This window comes from Aptenodytes patagonicus, chromosome 7 (genome assembly GCF_965638725.1).
Source record: "Aptenodytes patagonicus chromosome 7, bAptPat1.pri.cur, whole genome shotgun sequence".
In the NCBI taxonomy this organism is placed as follows: Eukaryota; Metazoa; Chordata; class Aves; order Sphenisciformes; family Spheniscidae; genus Aptenodytes; species Aptenodytes patagonicus.
This window is the reverse complement of record NC_134955.1, coordinates 62,041,650-62,069,059: the sequence shown is the minus strand read 5'-3', so window position 1 is coordinate 62,069,059 and position 27,410 is coordinate 62,041,650. Positions and strand designations below refer to the sequence as shown.

Below are 27,410 nucleotides of genomic sequence, written 5' to 3'. Positions count from 1 at the left end.
CATACCATAACTAATAAACAGTAATTCTTCATTTTTTGATGTTGTAAGTTAAATAAGTGTCTGTTAAGCTATAGTGGCTTCAATTTGTAAAGTTAAATAGTATTGCTCTGGTTTTTTTAAGAACCAAGAGGAGCGTAAAAGGTATTTGCGTAACACGTTTTAATACTTACACCAACAAATAAGCACAAACCCTTTCCTTTAGAAAAAGGCCAACAAAACTAGAGCACCTCTCACAAAGGCAACGTAATTTAAAAAACGTAAAAAAAAAGCAAATAATTTAGGTTCTGTATCTCTGGCTTTATCTGCTTCCATAACCAAATTCTCTTACCTTATCTTCTTAGGCATTCCCCAAATCATGACTGCTTTCACACAACCTCACTTATCTAAGACAGGCAACTAACTTGTAGATAATCACTGGCCCCTTTGGCCAAGCAACATTATTTCTACAAAGTCAGACCAGTCATTTGGTATGGAAATGCATGGGCAATGGGGGAAAAAAATTCTACATTATTACAAGTGACCAATTTCCTGCTCACAGTAAAGAAAACATTTGTAGATATTATAAGTTGGAATAAGAAGATTTTATAATGGCTGCTCTGTCCCTTGACTGATAAAAGAGTGGTTCCCAAAAAGATTTTTCTGTGAGAGAGATGTTAATTAATTTATCACACTGCAAGTAGAGTTTTAAGCCTGTGCTTTATAAAGACCAGTTAATTTTTTTTTCCCCTTTCTTTCTTTCCTCAATTCTATGGGAAAATGGAGATGGGAAGGGATGAGGCAAGTGGTTTTTTCAAGGGAAGCAGAAACAGGAGTAGGAAGGGACTTGCGTATGAAGTACGAGCTCTACCTTCTGAAGACATTTCCTCTTAATCCGCAGCATCCAGTCTGTCTGGTTGCTGCACTGGCAGAACCTGCATCTGCCAAAAGCAACGCGAGGTCGACAAACCTCCCTCCTTAGAGGCCATTATTCCAACAGAGGCATTGTATGGAGGAGTGCCTTCCTTCCCTGTAGCAACTGTCTGTACCATATTCTCCCACGTTTCATTTTGTCAGCATTCCTGCTGTTGCAATGGAAAAAGTAATAGTGGGGTAATATTTATAGTATTTTTAGTTTTTATTATCAATCACTGAAAACAGGGAGAAGTCAGCTATAAATTATACCTGCAAAGAAAGTATAGACCATCATTTAAGAATCGCTGGCAAAAAATCTAACGTGGTTAATGAGAAAGACAGTAATTTTTAAAGAACAAGTGTGACAAAAGGTGCACAATTCCCCTGTTGTTAAAATTAAGAATTTCACCACAAGTAGTAAGATGACTAGTACATTTCTGTTCACTGCTATTCTTTTGTTCACTGAAGTTCGGTATGAATTTGATGAAGATTAACCCAGCCTACCTGCAGGGTTAATGCTATTGTTCTCTTAAAGTTCTCTATTGGGTCAGAAGTAGCATAGTCTTACCTATTTCCAAAGCTGCGAGTGGGAAGTAGAATCACAGTTTACAGGAAAACGAGTATGATGTAGTGTTATTGTCAGCGAGTAGCACTCGAATAGTCCTTACAAAATAATTTTAAACTGACAAAGCATTACCTTGTGATGCTAATAGGTTTTTCCCATAGGACCAATTTATTAAAAGCAGCAGAAGCTTTGACCTATCACAAAGCTGACACCAGAGCCTGCAAATACACTGACAAGGATACGCAATGAAATCTTGGGCATGTATGTATTATTTTAAGACAATTTACACAATTATCTGGTATAGAATCTTACATTAATAGGTTACATTTAACATACAAGCTCGTATTTGAGATTAATATGCTATTATCACTTACCCTCAAAGACTTAAACAGTACGTAAGCTCTTCCCCAAAACTTCCCAAGTTACCGTTTTTCTTTGCTCCTAGCTGAGATCTGTCAGTGTTCTACAAATAAAGTAACAAAGACTGGAAACCAGCCATTTACAGAAAACAGTTGAAGCATTGGGTAGGTCCATGTATTTTGTAGATTAGCATTTAAGACTCACAGCAATATGAAATTTGTCTACATTGCATGGCATATGGTGATGTTTTGACTTATAGTTGAGCCTGACTTCTCCCAAGCTGTTAACTTTCATCTTGCTGTTGTAGCTCTACAGAATGAGACACCAGAAGATGAGGAAACTAAACCTTACTTTCAAACACCAGACCAAATCTCATAGGAGTCCGACGTCAGGGTCCTGGACAGAAGCACCTTCTCTCCCGCCGTTAAGGGGAGTTTTGTACATCAGACAGATTTCACAAGTAATGCACGGGTGAAGGGACGGTAAAACGAGGGTGACGCTACAGGTGACGTTATTCTAACCACAAAGAACAGCTATGCACCGAGGTGTGTTTCGGTAGACCCAAGACAAGCTGTTGGATACGCACCTGCCCTGCGCACCCGCCTGCCTTAGCCCACGGGCACGGGCCGACGCCGTGGTGCGCCCGTCTTCCCGCGGGAGACCAACAACCCCCCCCGTTATCTCCCGGCTGCCGCCCGCCAGGTCCCCGCACGCCTGGCGGGTCGCGTCTCGCTCCTCCGCGCCCCATCGCGCAGCTACAGCCGCCGCGCTCCCTCTCGGCCGCTCGCCCGCGCGGCGGCTGGGCCGGGCCGCCCCGCCGCCACCGCGTTCCCCGTATTCCGGGGGCAGAAAGCGCCCAGTCCCGCTGCCCCTTCCTCCACCGCCCGCGGGCAACCGGCCCCGGGCAGCCCGCCCAGAGGAGGCAGCGCCCGCCGGGGGCCCGGCCCGGGGACAGGGCAGCGCCAGGGGGGGAGGAGGAGGAGGAGACCGGGCCCGGAGAGGGAGCCGCGGGAAGAACCGGCGAGGCGGAGCCCACGCGAAAACACGCAGCAGGGGGGGGGGGGGGGGGGAGGAAGGGGGCGATGGGATCACGGCGGGCCTGCGAGGGAAACCCCGCCGGCGCCACGGCGAGAGGAGGACGCGGGCCCCGGCCCCGCACAGCGCCCGCGGTCACGTGCAGCACCGAGGCGCGCACCTGCGCGGCTCCCTCCCCACGCGGGCCGTGCGCGCGCCTCCCGCCGCCCCGCCCCTGGCTCTTCCCGCCTCGGCCAATGAGGCCGTGGCGGCGGTTAACCCCTGGCTGGGCGGCGCGGCGCGGGCGGAGCGGAGCAGGAAGCGCCGAGGGAAGGAGGCAGGGAGGCCGCCGCCGCGCTGAGGAGGCGGAGGAGGAGGGGGGTTGGGAGCCCGGCCGCCGCCGCCGCCTTCGCCTCTTCCTTCCGCCCGCTGTGGGGAGCGAGGCGCGCGGGAGGCACCTGTCACAGCCGCCAGCGCGAGCGCGGCGTCCTCCACGGTGAGAGGCGGCGGCGGCGGCGGCAGGAGAGGCCCGGCACGGCGCGGCGGCAGCCTCGGCGGGGCTGGCTGGGGGACGGCTGCGGAGATGATGCCGGTGAGTGGGAAGGGGCTGAGTTCGCGCCGTCGCCTTCCCGGCCTGGCGCCGCTCTGCCGGGCGGTGGGACGCCTTGCTTTTTCCTGCGGGGCCGGCGGCGGCGGATGGAGCGCGCGGCGCCGCCGTCATCCCCGCCTGTGCCCCGGCCAGCCGGGGCAGAGGGCGACGGTGCTGCGGAGACGCCGTCAGGCTCCCCGCCGGGGGTGGGGCCGCTGGTCACCGCCGTCCCTGGCTTCTGGGGGGACACGACCTACTCCCGCTCCTCCCTTCAGTGAGGGACTTGCCGCCCCCCTCCGCCGGCCGAGCAGCTCTCGGCGTTGCACCGGTCGTGACAGGTCGAGGGCCGCATCCCCCCGGGCTCTGCCCTCCCGTCTGCTTGACAGGGCTCCTTCCCCGCCCCCCGGCGCCCTCTTGCGCCCGCGGCAGTTTCGGCAGGGGGCGGCGGGGAGCCCAGGTTTCGCCGGCCGGCTGTCGGCCGGCGGGAGGACCGGCTGCTGGCCGCCGAGGCCCGGTGTGACGCGTGGGTGGGTTTTTTGCGTTTGTGTGAGTGGGTGCGCGTGGGGGCTATGTTTGTTTGTTATGTTTTTTTTCCTTCCAAGCGCCGATTTTTCGCCGCCCGGGTGTGGGGAAGGGTTAACCAGTGCCGGGGCAGGCGGTTCCGGCCCTTCGGCCGGTCAGGCGAGTGCAAGCGGCAGCTTCATTTTAGCCTCGCCACCTCTGAGGGAAAGGCGGTCTTCCTACCCGGTTTCTGCCACCTCTTCTGTGAAACCGTCGCTTATTTATCGAAGATAAAACCTTTCGTTTCCCCGCAAACAACCTTGATTGTCTTCTGTGACAGAATCTCTCTCCATTTCCTTCCCCTCTCTTTCCCTCCCCCCTTTCGCTGTGGGCTGATGCAGTGGTCAGAAGAGAGTTGCTCTTGATGACTGTTCGTTTTATGACAGGATCCTCTGAGACTGAGTAATAAACAATTACATTCTTCTTGTTGATTTCTTTCAAACTCCATTTGATCTCAAATGTGGTTTTATGAGATACTCCCTTATATGGAGTTATCTCCCGTGTTTTCTCTAATTCCAATAGAAATGAGCTTTTTATTTACAGTTCCTCTGCAGTGTTTGCGACCAAAGCACTGCAGGAGAATGCTTTTCGGTGAGAATATTGAAGACATCTTTTACAAAATTTCATTGCTCTAACTTTGTTTCATGAGTGAGAGGAGGAAATAAATACCTCAAACTAGATGTAAAATTTCAGATTGACGAGTACAGGTAGTGTTTAAAAACCAGGTGTTATGATACGCTTTTTAACATGTGCTTTTTAACTTCCAACTGCTAGGTACCATAATACTCTATTGTTACTGTGTAAGAATATCAGTGCACTAGGCACACTAGAAACCAGCAACAAAGTTCATTGAGTTACAGGCTTGTTCTATAAACATATGGATGTTAGCTTGTAAAAACAAAAACAAGGTGACTGTCAGCTTTTTCACCTTCCATTGCAACTTGGGTTATGCTTTACATTCATAAAATTCTTATTGAAAACATAGTATGCCAATGACAGGCTAAGTCAGAACAAATGTATTTACTTCCCATTACTAACCTGTGTGTGGGTTTCAGGCTGATGTCATAACTTCCATAGTGCAGTGACTGACTTTTTTTAAAAAGGGTGGGTTTTTTACCTATTTGAGTGTTTCTGCCAGTGTCTCGTGTTACCTTCATGGTTGTTTAAATGTAGCAGTTGTTTGCTTATTGGAAGGTGGTGTAAGATTCAGACTTTTTATTATGTTTTTGAAACATCAAAGCATTTTTAATACTGACGGCTGAATTTTCATAAAATCAAATTACCTTGCTACAGTGGTTGTAATGTTGCAGATTAGAGCTTACTGAGGCTGAATCCTAAAATAATAAATATTTTACTTTTCTGAAGAGCTTTTAGATGCTGTTTTGGACAGTCTATCATAGGGTAGTCAGGAATATGTATATTTAAATAGACACTGTGACACTGCCTTTAGTCTTCCAGTTTCTCATCCCAGCTCTTTTTCTGGACTGCAAGGATGAAAAAAACCAACCCCCTTTACTGGAATAATCAACATATAATATCAAAATAATGTGAACATATGGCTGTAGAACTGGACTGAATGTTCTGGGTTTTTTTACTGGAGATTTTGTATTCTGAAAAGGGAAAAACTAGTGATCTAACTTGTTATGTGATGGAATTCCTTGAATTCATATTCATAGAAGCTTTTTTCCTCCCTGATTCTATTTTTGGTTTTTTTTTTTATAATTAACAAAATATATAATAGCAAGAGGAGAGATTTTAATACTACTAGACTTAAACTGTTATAACAAGTGGGTATCACTACAGTTTTGTGTCAACAAAATTAAATGTTATCAAACTTTTCTAGTTTCTTATGATTTGCATGTATCAGATTTGAAGTAACTGATTGAGGCCATTTTTGGATTGGTAATTTTTTTTTACATTCTGTACAACCATTTTTAACAATGAAGTCATATCTGAAGCATAGAAACTGGAATGATCTATTTTCCTCTTTTCCTGTGTTTTGTCAGTGGTGATTTTTTTTTTTTTTCCACATGGGGAACAGAGTTACTTCTGAGAGTTTTTTATCAGTTATGATTTCTTTTGTGACGAGGATACCTCCTTCTCTGTTCTTTAACATCCTTTCCATATAAGTTCATATTGCTTATTCTACTTAGTTTTTGAAAAATATAAAAATAATTATATTCTTGGTCCTGAACACAGTTGGGCTTCAAGAAGTAATAATGATGTGGACTGCACTTTTATCACCCATTGTTTTTTGCTTTGCTGACAAGGCACGTCCATCATAAACTCTTTCATTGCCTTCAGGACATAAGGGCTATGTGTATGATGAGCTTATGATGCTACACTGAATATCACTTTTACTAAGGAACTTACTAGAAGAGTTGCTATAAGTATGCCTTGAATATAGTGATGGTTTTTTTCACTGAAAAAAAGGTTAGTATTTATTGCATTCTTAGATAAAATGTGCAAACCCAGAACTATGATATCCTTTCAAACAGGAAATCTTTTGGGTTAAAACAGCACAGTTTTATTTTGTTTACAAAAATATTGTGGATGTAGCTCCTCTTTCAGCCACATAATCTATAACCTGTTTGGAGGAGCCTAAGTATCTTCTTTTTTTTTTTCTTTTTTTTTTTTCTTCTGCCCCAGTAGCATTTTTTGGTGGGACTTTAAATTTTGTTTTTTGGAAGTGTTGGAAATTTTACCTTAAATAATGCAATTAATGCTTTTTCTTCTTGGATGGTAGTTCCAGAATTGCCTCTGCTGACAAGTATTAGCCATATTCCTTGGACACTAGGGTGCAGACAAGAAAAAGCCACTTGTGAGGAGCACTGTTTTCCTACTTAAGAAGAGATACAGTGGAAGAAGGAACTGCTACAGCTGAGAAGTGTATAACACTTCCTATTTTTACCTAAATTTTGGGTATCGTTCTTTTACGGCATATGCGAGGTAACATATCATGCCAAAGGCATAGAACTATGTAGATTCTGTACACCATCAATAAAGTGATAAGAGAGGCGATGGTGGATGCTGTGTAAGAAATTGTGATGGACTGAATCTCTCAGGAGGAATAGTTAGTACTGCATATTCCCCTAGCGCTTACTGCTGCAAAGCTTTTCTGGTTTTGCCTTTAACTTAATTGGGAGAAATGAATATCAGTGAAGTTGCAGCCAGCATTCACATTTTTTAACACATCGAGGAGGAACCTTGTGGGACTTTATGTGAGGCATAGAGTCAAAGAGTTGTTGGACGCATTCTATTTTTATGTGTAGGATCAGATGGTTGTGTTTGTTGTTTAATAGAAGTGCGAGTGAAAAGTTTGGAGAGTGTTTAGTGATTTTTTTTTTTTTTTTGTCCAGTTAATTTTGTGTGACACTGCAACTCTTCTCCAAAGATTACTATGACCAATGTATATTTTATGTTAGAGTAAGCAATATACAAGTGGATCTCAAGTATTACATTGTGCATTAATATCTTAATTGCTACATATGTTCCTGACCTATGAAGGCAGGTGACATGACTGATAAAACACAAACCAAAGATGGTATCTGCAGTAGTTATTTTTCAATTAAGCTATCTTCCAGGTGAATTAAGAAAAAGGGGGTTTTGTTGGGGTTTTTCTTGTTTGGTTGTTTTGGTTTTTTTTTCAAATGAGTATCCACTTGTCACGTATTCAGTCTAAAACCTTTCTGAAAAAGTCCAAAGTGGTCATTGCTTATTCCTAATCTAAACCCAAAATATTTTCAAATCAGTGCACACTGTTCTCTTCCCTTAGGAAGGTCACTACTAATACAGTTCTTTGTTGTAAAAGTCTAAAGGAAGATGTGTCACTTTAATACACTTAATATTAGGAATTTTCAGTGATGTTGAGATAAAATATATTGCAGTTAATTCAGAGCTGTATAGTTATCAGCAATACTGATATCATCCTTGTTTGCTGAATAAATCTGAACTGACTGTAGAGAATAATTTGCAAGTTTATCAGCCATTATTAATGGAGTTATTTATTGCAACAAAGCTTAAAGGCCATTTCGTGGTTTTTTTGGATCATGTCACTTTTTTTAGGATGACAGAATATGGCCTATTCTGTGGTAAAAATAAGTTCATCAGCTTCAGCAAGTCAACGAAAAGTATTATCAGAGTAGCCTATGAATAGTAGAATATTTAAATATATTTAATAGATACGTGTGGATTCTAATGAAACGTATGAGAAAATTTTGAGGGAAAGGATACTTTGTTAGTTTCTCTTCGTAGATTAACATAGATGAGATTGTTGCCCATTGCAGACTTCAGAGAGAATAGGTATTTGACAAGAAAATTCCATTCCACCAGATCGAGTTATGTTAATCTAACAAATCCAAGTTTGATGTGAAATATATTATAAAAAAACCACCTAGCTTATTCTTTTATTTATATTAAGATCGCATACAGCTGTGGAACAGCCCCCATTATGCTAAGACTTGTCCATACATAGAATAAAGACGGTGCCTTTTTTGAAGAATTTGCAGTCTAATGCTTGGTATTAAAATCAAAGCTCACATTTATTATCTTTTTAAACGTTTAGGGGTTTTTAGGTCTTTTTTTTTTTTTTCCGTCCTTACAAGCTGGAGGCATCTTCAGAAATAAAAAATAATTGTCAAGAATGGAGGTTTGAAGAAGCAAACAAATGATTGACTAATTGGGGGGGTGGGAGGAAAATGTCTTACTCCCTTTCGATCATGACTCACTGTTGGAATTTACAAGTCTTATGTGTTTGTCTAAATTAAAAGCTTAGTATTACCATACATTAATTACTAGCACAGGATAGCTCAAAATACTTCAACTCTAACTGAATATGCTAGCCTGGGATATAGGAGATTCATTCTTGGGTTTGTGTCAGACTCCAGCAAAGTGGGATTAATATTTTTTTTTTTTTTTCCTTAAATTGGAAAATTATATTATTAGGTGATTTCAAATACCTTTAAAATCTTTCTTCACTTATGGACAGCTCTTCCATCAGTCTTGAATCCTGTGTCTCACTGATTCTTAAATTATAAGATTTTAAAGTAAATAAATACTGTAAAATACTAATTTTAACGCTTCAGGTTGGTACATTTTTCTGATAGTTTGGAAATCTGTCATTAGAATCAATTAAACTTGGACGCATGTAATAATAGTCTCTAATGTATTAGGCAATATTTCCGTGGAATGTACTCAATGTTTTGAGATTCTGAAAGCAATTGTTTTATGACAGACAATAATAGAATTATATTGTGCAATAATAGACACTATCCTTCAGAAGTAGATTTGTGTGTCAAAAGTAACAATGCTACCAAGAGGACAAAGCATAAATTCTATAATAAGTCAAGGACAAGCAAGAATATGAACTGCTTAGCCGAGGAAAAGAATTGTTTCGAACATAAACTTTGAGGCACTTTGCCTCGATTTTAAATCACTCTATTCGTTTTCTTAAAGCGTGCTTAGAAGCAAGTACGTGTAATCTTGCTTGTATCGGAGAGTGCAGGTTTATGATTGTGGTGCAGTAGGATGTTGGAGCAACTGAATTCCTTTCAGGGCTGAGGTTTCACAATAGGGATGAGCTGGGTTAACCGTTTCCTGTGGCCGGTGGAAGAGGCTGTTTCCTCTTCCCTGCTGCTCATTCTCACCATTTGCTTTGAATGGACTGCACTGCTTGTCTCAGTAAACTGATCCAGGTCACTAAAAATGTAAAAAATAGCTGTATCCAAAGAATGCTGAAGAGATATATGTACACACAGATATGTATATGTATGTTTTGCCAGGCTAGTGCATTAAATCAGCTTACATTGTGACTATTGTATGGTCCATGTTGGTACAGGAGGGAGCAGATCACTTGGCCGAGATTGATAATGGAGAAGGGGATAGAGAAGTGGAATCTCTCCCTTTCAGTATTTTTGTTTATTCAGTTTAGTTTATTGTGGAGCTGTACCCCAGGCGACATACTTTGAATTTTGTTCTCTGGCTATTTAGCAGGTGAGTAGAACAGTGAAATGAAACTAAAGATTTCTGCAGTGCAGTAACATTGTTATTTCAGAGATAAGTTATGGTTTCACCAGTTTTCACATCTTTATTGGGTATCCAGTAACGCTTTGTATTTTCCCTGAAACAAAAGCAAGTAAGGGATATTGTTTTTTTGGTAATATGTGTGGTCTTTGAGGAAATCTTGAGAAACAAATACAAAGTTGGGACCAAAAAAAGGAAAAAACAATAAAACTTAGGTGGCACTCAGTAGTCAGCTGTCATTTTCCCCGCTACTTTACAGTATTGCATTCCTTCTGGTTTCTGCCCGTTATTTTCGTATTCTCGAAGATTCATAGTGTAATTTAGCCTAGTTCTTCAGTAGTGGAAGTACAATTAAGATTTTTTTAGTTTCCAATTCATTGCTTTGCTTAGCTGCAGAGTTCTATTTATGTGTGAGGAGACTGAAGCTATAAAATTAATATTTAAGGAATTCCAACTTCAGCAGGAAGCAATCCAATCTAAACTTGCATATGTTGCAGACGCTCTATTTCACCTATGTATCCTTATGCCTGCTTTAAGTTTGACAAAAGGATTTTGGCTTTCACATGATTAAACTATTGTTTATAAATTGAGAATGGGTGAAACTGAGGCTTCAGTTTCGTGTAAGTGAAATTGATGTAACTGCAGGGGCTGCTGTAGTCCTGCTGCCCCCTCCCTTGTATTGGCTCTGGTATTTATCTGATTCTGTGCTGAGCTGTTTCAGTATGCGAACTCAGCAGGAAGTTGTTGTTTGCTCCCCCCCCCCCCCCGCCGGTACTTTTCTGCCAGCTGAGCACACTGAAAACAACTCGCTGCAGGGTCAGATAAGCATTGGAACCAGCACAAGAAAGGGCAGAAATGCATAGATTGCAGGAAGGATGTAATCAGTTTTATCAGTTTAGGTTGTTGGGATTTTTCAGCCTGAAACAACTCCATGGTGGTGAATGAATATGGTGAGATATAGCTAGATGATTTTGGTATGTAATCCATGTCCCAAGTGGCAAAGAAGAGTAACTTCCCTGCTCTCTGAAATCAAAACGAGAGAACAGTGCAGTTTCCAAGGTCTCTGCCAGGCTGATATAGGAGAATTTCTTCAATCTCAAATCCCACGGGTTGAAACCATGCACATAAGCAGAGTGCATTGACTACCATCTGAATTAATTGTGTCCTACTCTCCTGGGAGCCAGTTTTTGACAGTTTGAGACCAGCAAACCTCGCCCTCCTGAAAACCAGAATGTATCTGTCCAGATCTACTAAGGTGAATAGCTGAGAATTGTTGAGAGTTACGGTATTGGATGAAAAAAGCAGTAGACGGGGCTGCATTATTAATATGTGGAGAAAAGTATTGCCTGCATTGCTCTCTGATGTTTAAAGGGAAAGAAATAGGGCAGTTTGAGACTAGCAAAGTTTACCATAGCCATTAAGTAGAGGCTTACCTGCATATAAGTACTTTTGTTTTTAATTTCTCAAAGAAGCTGGCTTAAGTCTTAGTTTAGAATAACAGGTACAGTTTAAGTTGAGGAGACATACTTTGAATGCATGCTTGCATGAGAAAATCCTTTTTTAATCCTGTTTCCTAATGCAATTGGTCTAATTTATGATTCAAGACAGTGCTGCACCTGTTGGCATTCTTACTTCTGTGCTGAAGGTGATACTTTCAACACACTTACGGTACTTTCAACGTAGTTCAACCTCTTTTTTTGACCTCCTCCTCCCCCTATGCTTACTACTTTGAAAAAAACCCAGGCTTCAGAAAGTGTATCTGGCTATCTTGTAAAATCTTAACCAGTGTGTTGGTCAAAACCTGACCTGAATCTATCCTATCTAGCCAAAGATGGGGTTTTCAAATTACTTAAATTCAAAACGTTGTCATAATATGTCTTTAATGAATGTTACTAATATCTCAATCACTTCTTTTGAAAAGATCTATAAGGAGAGGAAATTTGTACATTGTTAAGGTATAAGTGATGTCTGTAAAATGGTTGGCAGGCTGTTAGCATTTTGTAGAGAGAAGAATGTGATAGCCAGAGCATATACCATGTGATGATGTCGGCAGCATAGGAAACTAGTATGTCTAATAAGTTTAAACAGTTCGACTAGTGATTACTTGCCTGAAACTGTAAGTTACCCACTGACAGCTTAGCTAACTTGTTATTTGGGCATCTGAGAAAGTACTAGCATCTGTAAACTGACAGGCATTTCTTAGAAATCATGTAAGATAATTTTTATGGTACATGGGTATGGTAGATATTTAGCTTAGTCAAATATGTACTTAGAAATAGTCAAACAGGGTTCTTAGTGTTAAAGTTGCTATTCAGATACATTGACAGAGAAGGGGTTAGATTTTTCTGCTGTGTATTTAAAAACAAGTTTTTGGAATTGAAATTTTGGATGATTCTGCAAGCTAACAAATGGGTTAATTACTATTCAGGCTCCAAACAGTTGGACTGTATGTACACTTTGGGAGATTATTGAATTCGTGAAACAGTGTCTTATAAACTATGAAACTCGTCTCTGTATGCAGCTTCATCTCTGCATGCAGCTCTGAATGTCTCAGCATGCCTGATGCTTAATTTCCTTATGTACTGCTTTATTGTCCCAAGTTATCTAAATTTCAGAAAATTTTAGCTGCAAGTCTGAATCATGTACTTCTGATAGTGGAAAAAAGATCTGTAATGGTTGACTGCCTTTACACTTCTAAATCATGTCAGGATCAATGTAATTATTTTAAAAACATATCACATGGATTGGTGACTATTCTAGCCCATGTCACTTGGAAATCTTCTCAGTCCTTTTTCTGACTAGCTTCTTGGTGTACTAACAGTGCAGTGTATTTACCATTTTATTGTCATTTATCACCACTTCAGCAAGAGCTTGTTGGATATGGGAATATGCTATAAAAATCCAAGCTTCACATTGAAACAAATCAGTTTCAAGTCTGTTGCTTGCAGTCCGTCCCCCCCCGCCCTCTGCCAAATCCCTGACTGCAGCACTTTATTTTTACCTTTGTTTAATTTTTTCAGATGGTGGAGAGCAGTAGTATTTGGTTTTTGTAGCACTGATAGGAGGTAAAGTGGTGAAGGAGGTTTAAATCAGTTTAAACTCTGAATTATAAACTGCTCTGTTTACCCCAGCGTGATTTTGGAGTCCAACTCAAATACTTACATTGGAATAATTTCATTTATGTATCAACTACTGTGCTTTTGCTCATTTTTAGCTAAGCATAAAGAACTTATGAATTTGATTCACTTTCACATTTACCAACCTTTAGACTACTTTGATATCCTTTTTACAGTGGATTTTTTGTCTTTACAGTACAAAATTATAGTCTGAAAAAAACACTTCAAGGGACATAGAAGACACACTAAATCAGTGGATTTACTATACAGTGTTTCTACTACGGTATTTTTGCATTTCTGGGTGTTTTATAACATTCAACAAATCTTTGTGATTTGAGTCTTCAGTGCATTACTGGATTACCTCCTTTTACTGCTGCTCCCTTCCCCTAGTCATCTGAAGCTACCAAATACTGCTCAGTTTGCTCTCTGAGTTCCAAAGAACTGAGAAGCATTGGCACAAAATTACAAGTAAGCTTCATCTGGAGTGTGCATGTACTTGCCTGTATCTTTTTAGAAGCAGGAAAAAGCTTTTGGTCAGCTTTTTGTTATGATCTCACAAACGATACAGAAATTTTTCAAGCAGTGAGGTCTCAACAGCCTCTCTTCTTCCAGTGCTCAGGGATGAGAGTATTCTGATTGTGTCTGAATTTCGTTTATAAACCTTTTGTCTTCCTTTCCCCACCTGAAGTGGGGACCAAAGTAATTCAGTCATCCTCCTTGTTCTGTTAAGTACTGCAGTTTTCTTGTGAGAAAAGATGTCTTCAAATATATGAAAGAACGCAAAAATGTGAATGTTGTCATGTAGCTATGTATGTTTTTATATATTAGTGTCTGTAGTCATCCTGGAATAAACAGTCTGATATGCTGGGGATTTAGGCATGCTACTGTGTTTCTAACATCATTTGGAAAGCAGTTGGTAAGATCCCTTCCATACACCTGACCCCCGTACCCCCCCTGGAAAACAGCATGCTAAGCACAATTTCTGTTGTGAACGTATATATTTGAATGTATGTATTTGACATGTTTAAATCAAATTCTTTTTCACTTTTATTTTCTTTACCCTTTGATTGGAAAAAGGAAACACGCTCACCACAAGTCATACTCTGCATAGGTTATTGAGCATACAGTTATTATAGTGTAATAGAACATCACATTTTTTATCTCAGTAAAATATGTGATGTTCTTATTTAAGAAATACATAAACTAAGTTGTCAGTTTACCTAAGTGGAAATGATAAGTAAATCTAGGTACCTGTTTTACCAAGTATTAAATTACAGTGACCTGTGAAAAATTGATGTTTGATTGGGGTTTTTTGTTGGTTTTGTTTGTTTTTTGTTTTTCTTTTCCCAGAACGATCCATGGATTTTTTGATTGATCATACTGGAGAAACTGAAAGAGACTGTATATAAAGCAAACAAAGATTTTTTTTTAGTCTTTATCGTATGTGCAAGTTCTAAGTTAATTTTCATCTGGAAGTAATCTTAAGGTGTCTGTTTAAATTAAATTTCCACAAATGTTGAAAAGCTTAGCTTAGAGGGCCTCTGTGCAATCATTCACATTTGTAGTTAAGCATGTTCAAAATAAATAAATTGTACATTTGCATATTAGGCATTTACGAGATAGCTTATATAGCAGGAGAAAAGAAGTGAAAATAGTGAGAGGGTGAGATAGGGTGGCAAAGTGGAACAGAAGTTATTAAAACAAGTAAGCCTTAAATTAAGTTAGTGATACTCTGCATCCAGTGTTGTATTTTATTCCTTCTGAACTCTTGCTTTTCTTTATACTTGTCCATTACTTCTCTGTGTATTCTTAGTTGCTCACATCCACTAATTTTAATCTATAGCTTTATGTTAAGTAATTTTCCATTTTGTGTAGCTATTTGATGAAAAGTTGTTTATAATTTAGTGAATTATTCTTTGAGTTATACTTTATATTCTTTTTCCTACATCATTCCATGTGGTTTTCAGAGGTCATGAGTGTCTTCATGTTAAAATGCTTTAGTAGGATCATAGACTTGACTTTACTTTCCTACTGAGTGATTTACATAATCTGTGGATATATAGTTTTGCTGAATATGAGCTTTGTGACATGGGGCAAGTCCTTTTGGATCTTACATAGTTTTTACATTTAATACAGGATCATAATTTAGGTCTATGAAATACTGCATGTACCTCACCTCCTTAATTTAGAACATTCAAAACCTTTTTACATTTTCTGGAGGAAAATCCCCTTGTTGCTTTAATTTAGGATTTTGAGGCTGATAATACATTAAGCAACCAGAGGTTGTGGTATCCTTATCTCTCTACATACGTCCTAGATTTATATTTACCTACCTGTAACAGTAACGGTTATAAATCAGCCAGCCAAATAACTGCACTGGATCAGATACTCAATATGGAGACAATACATCTATGGACTGTATGAGAGAAAGTAAGGGGCTACACTGTGCTTGTATTGTTTTTATTATTTATCTGATGTAACAAACTACACACAGGTGTTTTCAGTTATTTCAGAAGGGAGGATGACAGGATAAAAGGGAAGTTCAGTGACACATGTTTATTTTAGTTCATATTCTTCTTTTGAAAGAACCCAATTATCCAATAGGGATGGCAGGCTTTAGTTTTGGACCCTCCCATATACTTCTGGTCTGCATGTGTATGTCATGCCTTTCTATTGCAAGTGAGGCTTTTATAAGTTTTGGGGGGTTGTTCAGAAGAATTCAGCCAGTAGCTATAGTTGGAAGAGTGGCACAATATGTGTTAATATAGGCCCAGCTTTTCCTCTCAAATATTTATTCATGTGATAGTTTGTTTTTTCTGGCAAATAAAGATACAATCTCTTTTTGGAGAACAACCAGATCAGATTTTTCCATCCTTCCAAAAGCAAAACAAGCCTTCCCTTTTAAGAAATATCCTCCAGTTTCTCATTTATTTAAAATGTTCTCAGTTGCTAACAGGTTAATTTTTTAAGTTGCAGCATTTTATAAGTCTGAAATGATTCTACCAATTATATTCTCAATAAACCTCTCAACGTGATACTTGTTTGCTAAGGAGGAAGGAAGACTGCATGGAATCAGAATGTTTTTGTTACCGACAAAATGCATTAAGGGAGTACAGTACTATTTCTGAATGTTGACGCAGGCTAAATACGGTATCTTACTAACTTTTTCTTCTCTGCCGCTGCTTGTAGAGAAGGGTAATGTGACAATTCTGTGGCTCGCAAATGAAGCCGAGAACCCCTTACTTTTCCTTTCCTGCAGTTAATGTGTAAGGTGTTACACAGAAAATGTAGCTCCTAGCTCTGTTTTAAGAGAGATGGGTTGTTCAGGTTCTGTTGATCTTTCATAGTATGGGTTGGATTTTTTTGTTTTGCTTTTCTTTTTTTCTTCCTTTTTTTTTACCCCCTTGGGTCACTTCCTCACTCTCTCTCCGTTTTCTCTATTAAGGGAATGGATCGGGCTGGAGAATATGCTTTGCTCCTGCAATTGCAGAGTAAGAGCTGAATGCACTGGTGGTGCCATCTCTGTCTGTTCCCCACTCTGGATCCTGTATAGTGTTGACAGGAATGATGATAAACGTTTGCTGTCCCTTGACGTGAAGAGGCAATCAGAGACATAGTTTACCATTTTATATTCTCTGCTGCTTGAATTACATCCAGCAAGAAGACAGACTTTGCCAAGAATGGAGTAGTGCTTGAACTATAGTATTTTTAGGCATAAATACATGGTGGATTTGTTATTGTTGTTTGTTTTGTTTTTAAGCTGGTTGGTCTTTTTAAAACATTTTCCTGATTTAAGAAATGTGTCATGGAAATGTCTTTTGATAGTTGTTAGGGTCATTTGCTCTTGGAACTTCTGCTCAAATCACTGCCCCCTTCAACAGGAAAATCACTCTGTCTCTTTTGAGACAGTCAGAGCCTTATATGTAAATTTATTTAAGATGAATACTTACTGTTTATTATAATAGTAAACAAAGATTACTATTGCACAACGAGAGGATAGCAGAACTCCCCTACTGCAACCTTGCCTAATTAGGTGAAACTTGATCTAGCCTATCTTGTTCCTGTCACAACTGTGGCCTGTCTTGTTTCTTTAGAACATCTTATCGCTGCTTGTCATTACTGCTTGAATTCATATGCCAGTAGACCAAAAATACTCCATTTAAGTAGTTTTTCACTGTAGTTGTTGCACAGAAACTGTTCTTAGGTTTTAGCTCTACACAATATTTTTATATTCACTACTATTTACGACTGTCCACATGAAGAATATTTTAAGGATGGTTCTTCAGAATATTATAAAAACATCAAAAGAGAAATCTTGGCTACCAGAAAAGGCTGGACTTAACTCTAAGAACTGGACAAAGGACAGAATTATAAAAAAGAAGGTGGGATTACTTTGCTTTTTGTTTATTTGCTGTAAAATTAAGCATTTGGGGATTTCTTTTTGTAAAACTGAACAGTGCATGCATGTAATGGGTTAGAGTGTGTGTATGTAGGATTTTTACTTAAAGATCAGAGCTTATTGTCTTAGATGGGTTTCTTCTGTATATGAAACGCCTGAAATTTTTAATTTTACCTTACATAAGTTGTTTGATTTTTTTATTATTATTATTTATTGGTTTTGATTCAGCCAAAGTGGAGATCTGAGAGTAAAACAGAACAGCTTTTAATTTTTAAATCTGCCATTTAAAAACTGAAGAAATGTACTGGAAAGAGTTATTTTCTATTATGTGCGATTTCCACTCTGATGGAGGGAAAACTCTGCAGACTGCCTATTGAATCCCAAAGGATGTATTCACTTTTCACTTTTTATATTTTTGCCGAGCCAGATAACTTTACATCTAAGATTGAATGGTTGGTATTCCCTGAAAGCAATACACTAAACAAATCAGTATTTTGTTAATACTTTCCACTCAGTGGGAGAAAGCTGTGGCAGTCCCTTCTTGTTTCGCTCTATTGAAAATAAAAGCAAAGAGTAATGCTAATTCTGGTTGCAGCATTACATATGGGTGTGTGTGTAGGTTTCATAAAAGTTGTTCCTTGTTTGTAAAATGAAGAAGTGATGTTTGGTGCTGCTAATCACCTTTATTAATTGACAAAAAACACAGTGTCTTCAGTAAAAATACTATGTTGGTTGGTTTTGTTTTGTGGTATTGGTGGTTTTTTTGTTTTGGTTTCGTTTGGTTTGTTGAAAAGTTGTAAATGAAAAGACACAAATGTCTGTCTTCATATCCTATACTTTTTTGATGAGATTATTTTCAATGCAGTAGGTAGGTCAGGCTTTTCTGGAATTCAGTGGATTTTGGATGACTTTGCTGTAGCTGTTGACAAGGTCGAACACAAGACTGTAGAAACATCAGCACCTCCCTTTCCTTAGCCTTGGCCAAAATATTTTTAATAATTTGAGAACACTCAGTTCTGTGATACAAATTCTGTGGGACACTTTTGTTGCATGTGGATTTTGAGGACTAAGTTGTCTTTCAGGAAAATTAACCCAAAACCTCATGCTTAACCCCGCTCTAGAGCTTTGCCTTGTGTTTTCAGAATGAGCTTTCTTTCAACGTAAATTACGGTATTGTTAATCCAAATATACAAAAACCTTGAATAGGACTTCTCCCCATATCCCCCACCCAATAAAAGTAGAATATTAAATTTTTTGTCTTTTTTATCTGTCATCTGGTTCTTGAGTCTTTGAGGGGGGTGTCCTGTTTTGTAGGGTTTGGGGTTTTGTGCATGTGGTGTATGGTTTTTTTTGGTTTGGGTTTGTGGTGTTTTGTTTTTTGGTTGTGGGTTTTTTTTTGGTAAATCTTTCCTTCTCGTGAATATGACTTTTTTTTTTCCCCTGACTAAAAAGCTGAGATTCTTATGTAATAAAATGATCTCTGAAAGCTGAGTTATCTTGGATTCATTTAGTTTTGTTTTTAATTTATTGCCAGTTCACCTGAGTTTACTACAAATTTTACAGCACTACAGTTGCATTGTTCTTCAGTAACACATCTTCTGTAATGATTTGGAAAGTAAAATATTTAATAGCATTTTTTAACATATTATTCATATCTCATCAGCTGTTGAAATGAAATGGGCAATTAATATTTTAGGACTGTTGTTTCAAGCTTGTCATGCATTTGATATATGACATGCTGGTTACCTTGACAGATATGAAAGATTTAGACCTCTGAACATTAGCACTAAGTTGTGTTTGTGATCTTGTACAATGCGATGCGGTTGTAGTGCCACAATCATTCCTCCCTCCTTTTCCCTGAGGGCTATGGGGCCACACCTGACCCTCTACTGGGCGTCCCCACTTCACTCTCTGAACCATTTGGTTTGGAGAACCCTGGGTTGGAGATGTGAAGAATAGTAGAAATGTGGACATCATGTTTATATTTTATCAAAATAGAGCTGTCAGTTTACGGACAAATGGACTTCAGGAAAGATGACTGCACCAATGTAGCTATTGTTTTGATCTGGAGTCTTGCTGTCCCCTGAACTTCTGACTTTTCCTGCGTATTACTAGTGTTCCATGCACTTGCAAATGCAGTGTCTGCTGCAGTTTTCTAAAGAGAGTTTTGCAAGAATCCATTGTTTAAGGAATTAGCATATTAATAAGCCTAAGCAACTGTTAAAATACTTAGTTATAGCAGGGGTATTTGCTAGTTTCTTAAATAGATTAGCAATTTCTTTTACTTTTTTATTTGATAATCAGCACAAAATTGATATGCCTGCTGATTTTTAATTTTTTTTTCAAGGTGCTTTAGATAAATCTCATTGAAATTAGGGAGGCAGTACTAGATGAGGTATGTCATCCTAAGATTCACAGACAAAAAATATTCTAAAAGATAAAAAAGAGTATCCTTAACGAAGCCAACAAGTGTCAGAAAAACTCTGGGACTTCTTCAGAGCTGCTTGATTTGAAGATCAGTCTTCTGTTCTTGGTTGATAGATGGCAAAGACTCATTTGCAATAGTCCTATAACAAATCAGATAATACTAATTTGCAAGGTGAGAATACTTACTTTTATGTATTGAGTTGTCATGAACGTTGTAAGAGGTTTAGGAAATCCAGCATCAACTGATTCGAGCAGAGAGTCTTTCAAGAAGAGTCTCTGACTTCCACCATTTAATAATAGTTGTGTATATCATGAAAGATAGCTTATGGCCCACAGTCTTTTAAACAGTGGAACAAAACATAATTTCAAAGCCTTGTTCTGGAAAGAATAAAAATCTCTCCATTTGTAATGTATGTTGCCTAATGGAGAAATGTGCTCAGCAAGAACTTGTTGGTCTACCTAGAATTATCCCTGTAGTCTAAAGTCTCTTACATGGTAACTAGTGTCTTGACAGTCCTTTGGTAGAATTATTTGCATCAGGGAGCAACAACAAGATCTCTTGCTGTTTCTCCAGATGTAGCAATTTAGGAATCAAGCCAACGCATAATACGATGCAGGGATGTTGAACTCATTCTGTAGCAAGTGCCAAATTACATTTTCCACTAGAAAACATCACAACAGGCATGTTTTATAGATTTCTCCAACTTCAGGCTGTGTTGCTTTAGCTAATGATGTTAAATATTGCACTTGGACAGATTTCCTTTTAAATTAGTAGCTTTATTTGTAATGCAACCTCTTTTATTCTTTTAACTTGTCCCTTTTCAGCTATACCCATTTTCCCTTCTGTAGCCACGTTTACTGCCCATCTTTTAAATTAATTTATCCAAATCTCAGCTCCTGCTTGCTTTTAACAGAACCATCTGAATCTAAAAGAAGGCATTCCAATGTTGTGACAGCACACAGCTTCTATAAAGATAATGTCTGGAGAGCTGGCAGTGGTTTAGTACTATAGATTGACTGTGACTTCTAATGTAACAAAGTATAGCCTAAAATCTGATACAGGATTATAATGTCTAAATGATCGTGTCACTCTTCTGTCTTAGGCAGATGCTAGAAACTTAACGTTTGTTAGGTCAGTTGTTTTTTTAGCCCTATTCATATCTTGCTCCTCTCAGCCTGTAGAACACCCATTTGATTCTGTGGGTTGCTTGTGTTGTTTACACAAGTGAACTCTTAGTTGCTATTGCTTTAATTAGGTATTGTTTTCCTAGAGCTCTGGAAGTCTTTCAATTAACTACTACAATACCTTTCATTTCATAATCTGTGGATCTATCTTGCTTAGTTGGATATATTTAAATATGTGATGATAGTTGCTGTTTCCTTCCTCTAGCAAAAATGTTGGCTTGTTTCTCTGCCCTACAAAAAGCCTGCCACTGAAAGAGTAAGCGGCTTCAAATTCCAGATCTACAATTGATGCTGCAGCTTTTTATCTTTCAGTAACAAAGAGCAAGAAAGTGTCGTAAGTATCCCTTCAGCAAATAAATATCAAGTAGGTGTAGGTTTTTGAAATAGCCTGAATCCTGTTGGACACCTGCTGTGTTTTTTGTCAGTTTTTTAAGCCATTGCATACATGGAGGCCTTACAAAATGGTAGGAAAATCTTGTTTAAGAATTTCTTTTAATGCTATGCTTCCACATTTCTATAAGAGGAGTTAAATACTTTTTTTAATTAAAGTGATTTCTGTGCTCTAGCAAGAGAAGTAATTTTATACCCCATCACTAAGCCTGTTGGTACAACTACTGTCTGACAAGACTTTTTTTTTCTCCTGGTTATGTTTTCTGAAACCAGGTTGTCTTGTGCAGAGCCTGATGAAGGTGGATCTCAAGGTGGATCAATTTTTTTTTTTTTTTTCCCCAGTGATTGTGAAACGGCAAGTTAATGCAACTCATGTATGAGCTTATGCAAAAAATGCTTTTGTGAGATAAGTATAGTTAAAGTACATTTAAGCAACATTTAATTTTCAGATTTGATCAAAATTGCAAATGCTATCCAAGTATAATATTAGCTTGTTTGTATTTTTGAGTAACCTTATAAATGCTTAAGCTTATCAATAGTGAAATTTATGGTTTTAATGTTTGTTAGTAGTCCATAGATGAATGCTATACATTTTTAGTGTCTGGGACTTGCTCCCAGTTTCGTGAATTCTTTTGCAGGCCATATGGAGGCAGCTGGCTTCAAATTTGAAAGTGTAGTAGGAAACATGCTATTGGTTTCACAAGTCTGCATTTTGGCAGAAAACTTTACTCGTTTTTGTATTATTTGCAAACTGAAGTCTGTTGGTTGCACTACCTTTGTGAATTACACTAATACAGTCAAAAGGCATCGCTGGGTTTTAAATTTTGGCCTGAACTCGAAGTTTGTACAGCTAGGATGTGAGGAAGATGTGAGGAAATGTGTTCAGAGATATGGAAACTGAACGCAGTTATTTCTTACCCCATATATGGGGAAGGGGAAAAGATGTTAAAGGAAAGAAATCTCCTGATGAAAAACACAGTAATCAATAATAAATTTGCTGTATGTCTTGATGCTCTTATTTCAAATAAGAGTCATAAACATATTGCAAGGAATTCTTCAAGAGATCTATTTTCGAGAAGAACAGTTTCTTTCTGAAGGTAAATCATTATTGGAACAAAGCATGCTGGTGAATAACTTGTTTATTAGATGTTCTTTAAATGTTTCTTTTTAATATAGGGAAGTGTAATGGTTTAATCTTATTACTGGTTTTCTGGGGTTTACATGTAATAATCAACATCAGAGATTTACTTGGGATTTGTTTGTCCTGAAACCTCAACAGTGGAAAGAAATACTTATGACTTGAGTCAAGAATGTATCTTTAGATGGCTTTAATTAAAACAGTTTTGTGGTTATAATTTCATAGTTTGGTTTCTTTTAAAATGTAATTGCTTAAAGCTTCACAGGTGGCCTGGGAAGAATACAGCTAAATTGTTCGAGCAGCCAGGGATCAGGTTAGGAAAGCTAAAGCCCTGATAGAATTAAATCCGGCCAGGGATGTCAAGGGCAACAAGAAAAGATTCTATAGGTATGCTGGTGATAAAAGGAAGAGTAGGGAAGATGGGGGTCCTCTCCAGAAGGAAATGGGAGGCCTGGTTACCCGGGATACGGAGAAGGCGGAGGTACTCAATGACTTTTTTGCCTCAGTCTTCACCAGCAAGTGCTTGAGCCATACCACCCAAGCCGCAGAAGGCAAAGGTGGGGGCTGGGAGAATGAAGAGCCGCCCACTGTGGGAGCATATCAGGTTCGAGACCATCTAAGGCACCTGAAGGTGCACAAGTCCATGGGACCCGATGAGATCCATCCGCGGGTCCTGAAGGAACTGGCGGATGAAGTTGCTAAGCCACTATCCATCATGTTTGAGAAGTCGTGGCAGTCCGGTGAAGTTCCCACTGACTGGAAAAGGGGAAACATAACCCCCATTTTTAAAAAGGGAAAAAAGGAAGACCCGGGGAACTACAGGCCAGTCAGTCTCACTTCTGTGCCCAGCAAGATCATGGAGCAGATCCTCATGGAAACTATGCTAAGGCACATGGAAAATAAGGAGGTGATTGGTGGCAGCTGACATGGCTTCACTAAGTGCAAATTGTGCCTGACAGATTTGGTGGCCTTCTGTGACGGGGTTACAGCATTGGTGGATAAGGGAAGAGCGACTGACGTCATCTGCCTGGACTTCTGCAAAGCATTTGACACTGTCCCTCATGACATCCTTGTCTCTAAATTGGAGAGACATGGATTTGATGGATGAACCACTCGGTGGATAAGGAATTGGCTGGATGGTCGCACTCAAAGAGCTGCGGTCAACATCTCGATGTCCAAGTGGAGACTAGTGATGAGTGGCGTTCCTCAGGGGTCAGTATTGGGACCGGTGCTGTTTAACATCTTTGTTGGCAACAGGGACAATGGCATTGAGTGCACCCTCAGCAAATTTGCTGACGACACCAAGCTGTGTGGTGCGGTCGACACGCTGGAGGGAAGGGATGCGATCCAGAGGGACCTTGACAGGCTTGAGAGGTGGGCCCATACGAACCTCATGAAGTTCAACGAGGCCAAGTGCAAGGTCCTGCATATGGGTTGGGGCAATCCCAAGCACAAATACAGGCTGGGCAGAGATTGGATTGCGAGCAGCTCTCAGGAGAAGGACTTGGGGTTGTTGGTTGATGAGAAGCTCAACATGACCCGGCAATGTGCGCTTGCAGCCCAGAAAGCCAACCGTACCCTGGGCTGCATCAAAAGAAGTGTGACCAGCAGGTCGAGGGAGCTGATTCTCCCCCTCTACTCCGCTCTTGTGAGATCCCACCTGGAGTACTGCGTTCAGCTCTGGGGCCCCCAACATAAGAAGGACATGGACCTGTTGGAGCGAGTCCAGAGGAGGGCCATGAAGATGATCAGAGGGCTGGAGCCCCTCTCCTCTGAAGAAAGGCTGAGAGAGTTGGGGTTGTTCAGCCTAGAGAAGAGAAGGCTTCGGGAAGACCTTATAGCAGCCTTCCAGTACCTGAAGGGGGCCTACAAGAAAGCTGGAGAGGGACTTTTTACAAGGGCATGTAGTGATAGGACAAGGGGTAATGGCTTTAAACTGAAAGAGGGTAGATTTAGATTAGATACAAGGAAGCAATTCTTCACTATGGGGGTGGTGAGGCCCTGGCACAGGTTGCCCAGAGAAGTTGTGGATGCCCCATCCCTGGAAGTGTTCAAGGCCAGGTTGGATGGGGCTTTGAGCAACCTGGTCTAGTTGTAGGCACCAACAAGGTGCAACCTGGTCATCTTGGAGTTGTAGGCACCACTAAGGTGTCCCTGCCCATGGCAGGGGGTTGGAACTAGATGATCTTTAGGGTCCCTTCCAACCCAAACCATTCTATGATCCTATGGTTCACCTAATTAAGTCTGTAATCTTAAAAAGGGACAGTGTTCATACTGCAAATAAAGTTAAAATTCTGCTTTAGTGCTTGAAGTATGCAACTAGAATTTCTACAGCTGTAGCTGATGGAAGATTTATGTAATGGCGTGAATTCCAGACAAGCAAACTTGCATGAGATAATTGATAATTTGTAACTTTTTCTCTCACCATTCTATGTGCAGGGTTATGCATATTAGTATGTCTCATCACCAAAGGGATGATTTTTCACCTCTTCACATTTTGCTTGCATATCATTCTGTAATTTTTCTAGTAACTGAAAACATCAGTCTTAATCAAAGTTCATATTTGATTGATGGGGCTTTGACATTTCAGTAAGATACGGTTTTGGACATTTCAGTTAAAACTCTTACTGTAGTAGCACCTTAAATGTAGCAAGCTCCTGGGACTCCCAAGTCAGCAAAATCAAGGATGAAAGTTATCAGAACTTCTTGGGAGATGTTGAGGTCTCTACTGTGCAAGGGAGCTTTACTTTGAAGAAGTCTTTTCTTTGCTGATCATTCTCGTCTTGGAGTTGTAGGCACCACTAAGTGCTCTGAAATGGCAAAGCACAAGATCATGAATGGATTTTTTGGAACTCTTTATTAGGGGAAAATGCATGGTGAGAAGATAATGTCTTCTAATTCCTGTGAAACAGAAGGAATGAAGTTGGCATTTCTATCAGAAATTTATTTTGTACTTTGTTCATTGTGTGTCAGCCTTTTAATAATAAACATTTCATATATTTGAAATGTCTGATCACTCTTCTGCTGGAAGAAGAGTTTTTTTTGTTTTTTGTTGTTTCTTACCTTTACAGAATGAAATTTCTACGTTGGTTTAAAAAAGGCAAAGGGAAAATCTAATAAGACTAAACAGCAGTGTGAGAATTTCTCACTTTTTCTCTTTTTCTAGTTGAATATATAACTATTACTATAAGAAAATAATCTCAGAGTTGTTTTAAATTCTAATGTTTCAGCATGTCCTGAAATAGTACTTGTCTGATTGCTTTCTGATGGCTTAATTCAATTTTCTGCGAGTAGGGTATCGGGAGATATGTACTTATATGAACTGCGTTAGCCTGAAACACCACTATTTATTGTATCAGCTGTCTGAGTTAGTAAATTAACTTGGGCATAAGGCAATGGAGGCGTGGGTGTACAGTTTATTTCTTCTCAAGCACCAGTGTTTCAGGTCTTGGTAGCAGAAGATAATAGTTGAGTAAGATGTATTTCTTGTCTCCATGAAAATTGTTGTTAAAGAGGATCTAGTTAAATGTATACCTGTTCTTTTTAATTCAGGATATTAGCTGAAGATCAAAAAAGTTGTATTTTTTCAGTAAGATTGTAGAAAAATGGTGAGGAAAAGACTTCATTCAGCAGTTGGAGTTTTAGCTTTCTAGGCTATTTCTTAACTAAGAAACAACATGCTACATCAGCTGCCATCTTCTGTTTTTATGGTGGTAGTCTAGTTTTATTCCAGTCGTAAGTAATTGCATTGTACTAGGGGAGTGCAACTGAAGCTGCAAAACTCAAATAGGGAAGTCAAGGTGGTTTGTAGGACAGCCTGAACAAGCTCATATTTAATCAAGGACATCAGACTCATTTGAAAGATTATTTGTTTCTATATAGTAGCATGTAAGGCATTTAGTTGTGGCCTTGTGGGATCTCTGCTGCGGTAGACAAGTTATGAATGCATCTCTGCTGCACAGCTCTTGGAATCTTGGTTTGGGATGAAGGTAAGAGATGGACTGGACAGTTAGAGAAGTCTAAGTAGACAAAACAATATTTATCAGCCTGATAGGCAGTGCTTTTCAGCGTATTGACAGCTTACTTTGCTGTTCTGACTACAAAATATATTAGACAAAGGAGGGTCTTCAAGGACGATAATGAGGTCACTTTGCAGGTGCATATAAGGCGTGATGAACAACACAGAAGAAAGCGTGAAAACACCTGTTTAGCACATAGAGAGTAGAAACTGGTGTAAAGGACCAATTCGGCATCAATTTCTTGATACGGAGTGAAAAATGATAGGGAAGAAGATTCCACGTCACAATACGGAAGTGAAGACCAATAAATTGTGATTATCAGGACTGATACAGAAAGACAATATGGTCAAAGCCATAGGCATGAAGAATGATTTCTGCTGTGATAGGCATCATGAGTAAAAAAGGCACACCAGTGAAAAGTTGGGAAACCATTAGGCAAGTTTCCAAACTCTGAGAGCATTAGCTAGACCAGTTGATAGAAAAAAACTATCTATGTCTTACATATTGTACAGGAAAACTAGAGATACATCTGAGACACAAGACTGAGAAAATGATTGGTGTCAAAGATGCCTGTATTACACAGCTCATAGTGATAAGTACCTGTGTGTTATGATGAATACAACATCTAGGGAGTCATTGGAGAAAAGTGGCTAAGGACTGTGTAACAGCCATATGGAACTTGAGTTGACAGCTAGACACTCACAAGAGATGATTAAAGATTGTCAACATTTCAGC

At 39.6% G+C, this 27,410-nt stretch overlaps 1 protein-coding gene across 3 annotated transcripts in view; it reads left to right on the top strand.

Moving 5' to 3' along the window:
- Positions 1 to 3,310: 3,310 nt before the first annotated feature.
- Positions 3,311 to 27,410, top strand: part of PPP1R13B (protein phosphatase 1 regulatory subunit 13B) — a 77,679-nt gene continuing 53,579 nt past the window's right edge. For all 3 annotated transcript variants that reach the window (XM_076345530.1, XM_076345529.1, XM_076345527.1), the window contains exon 1: positions 3,311 to 3,422. In XM_076345530.1, the coding sequence (XP_076201645.1) occupies positions 3,414 to 3,422 (9 nt within the window). In that variant the 5' untranslated portion in view covers positions 3,311 to 3,413. The remainder of the gene's footprint in view (positions 3,423 to 27,410) is intronic.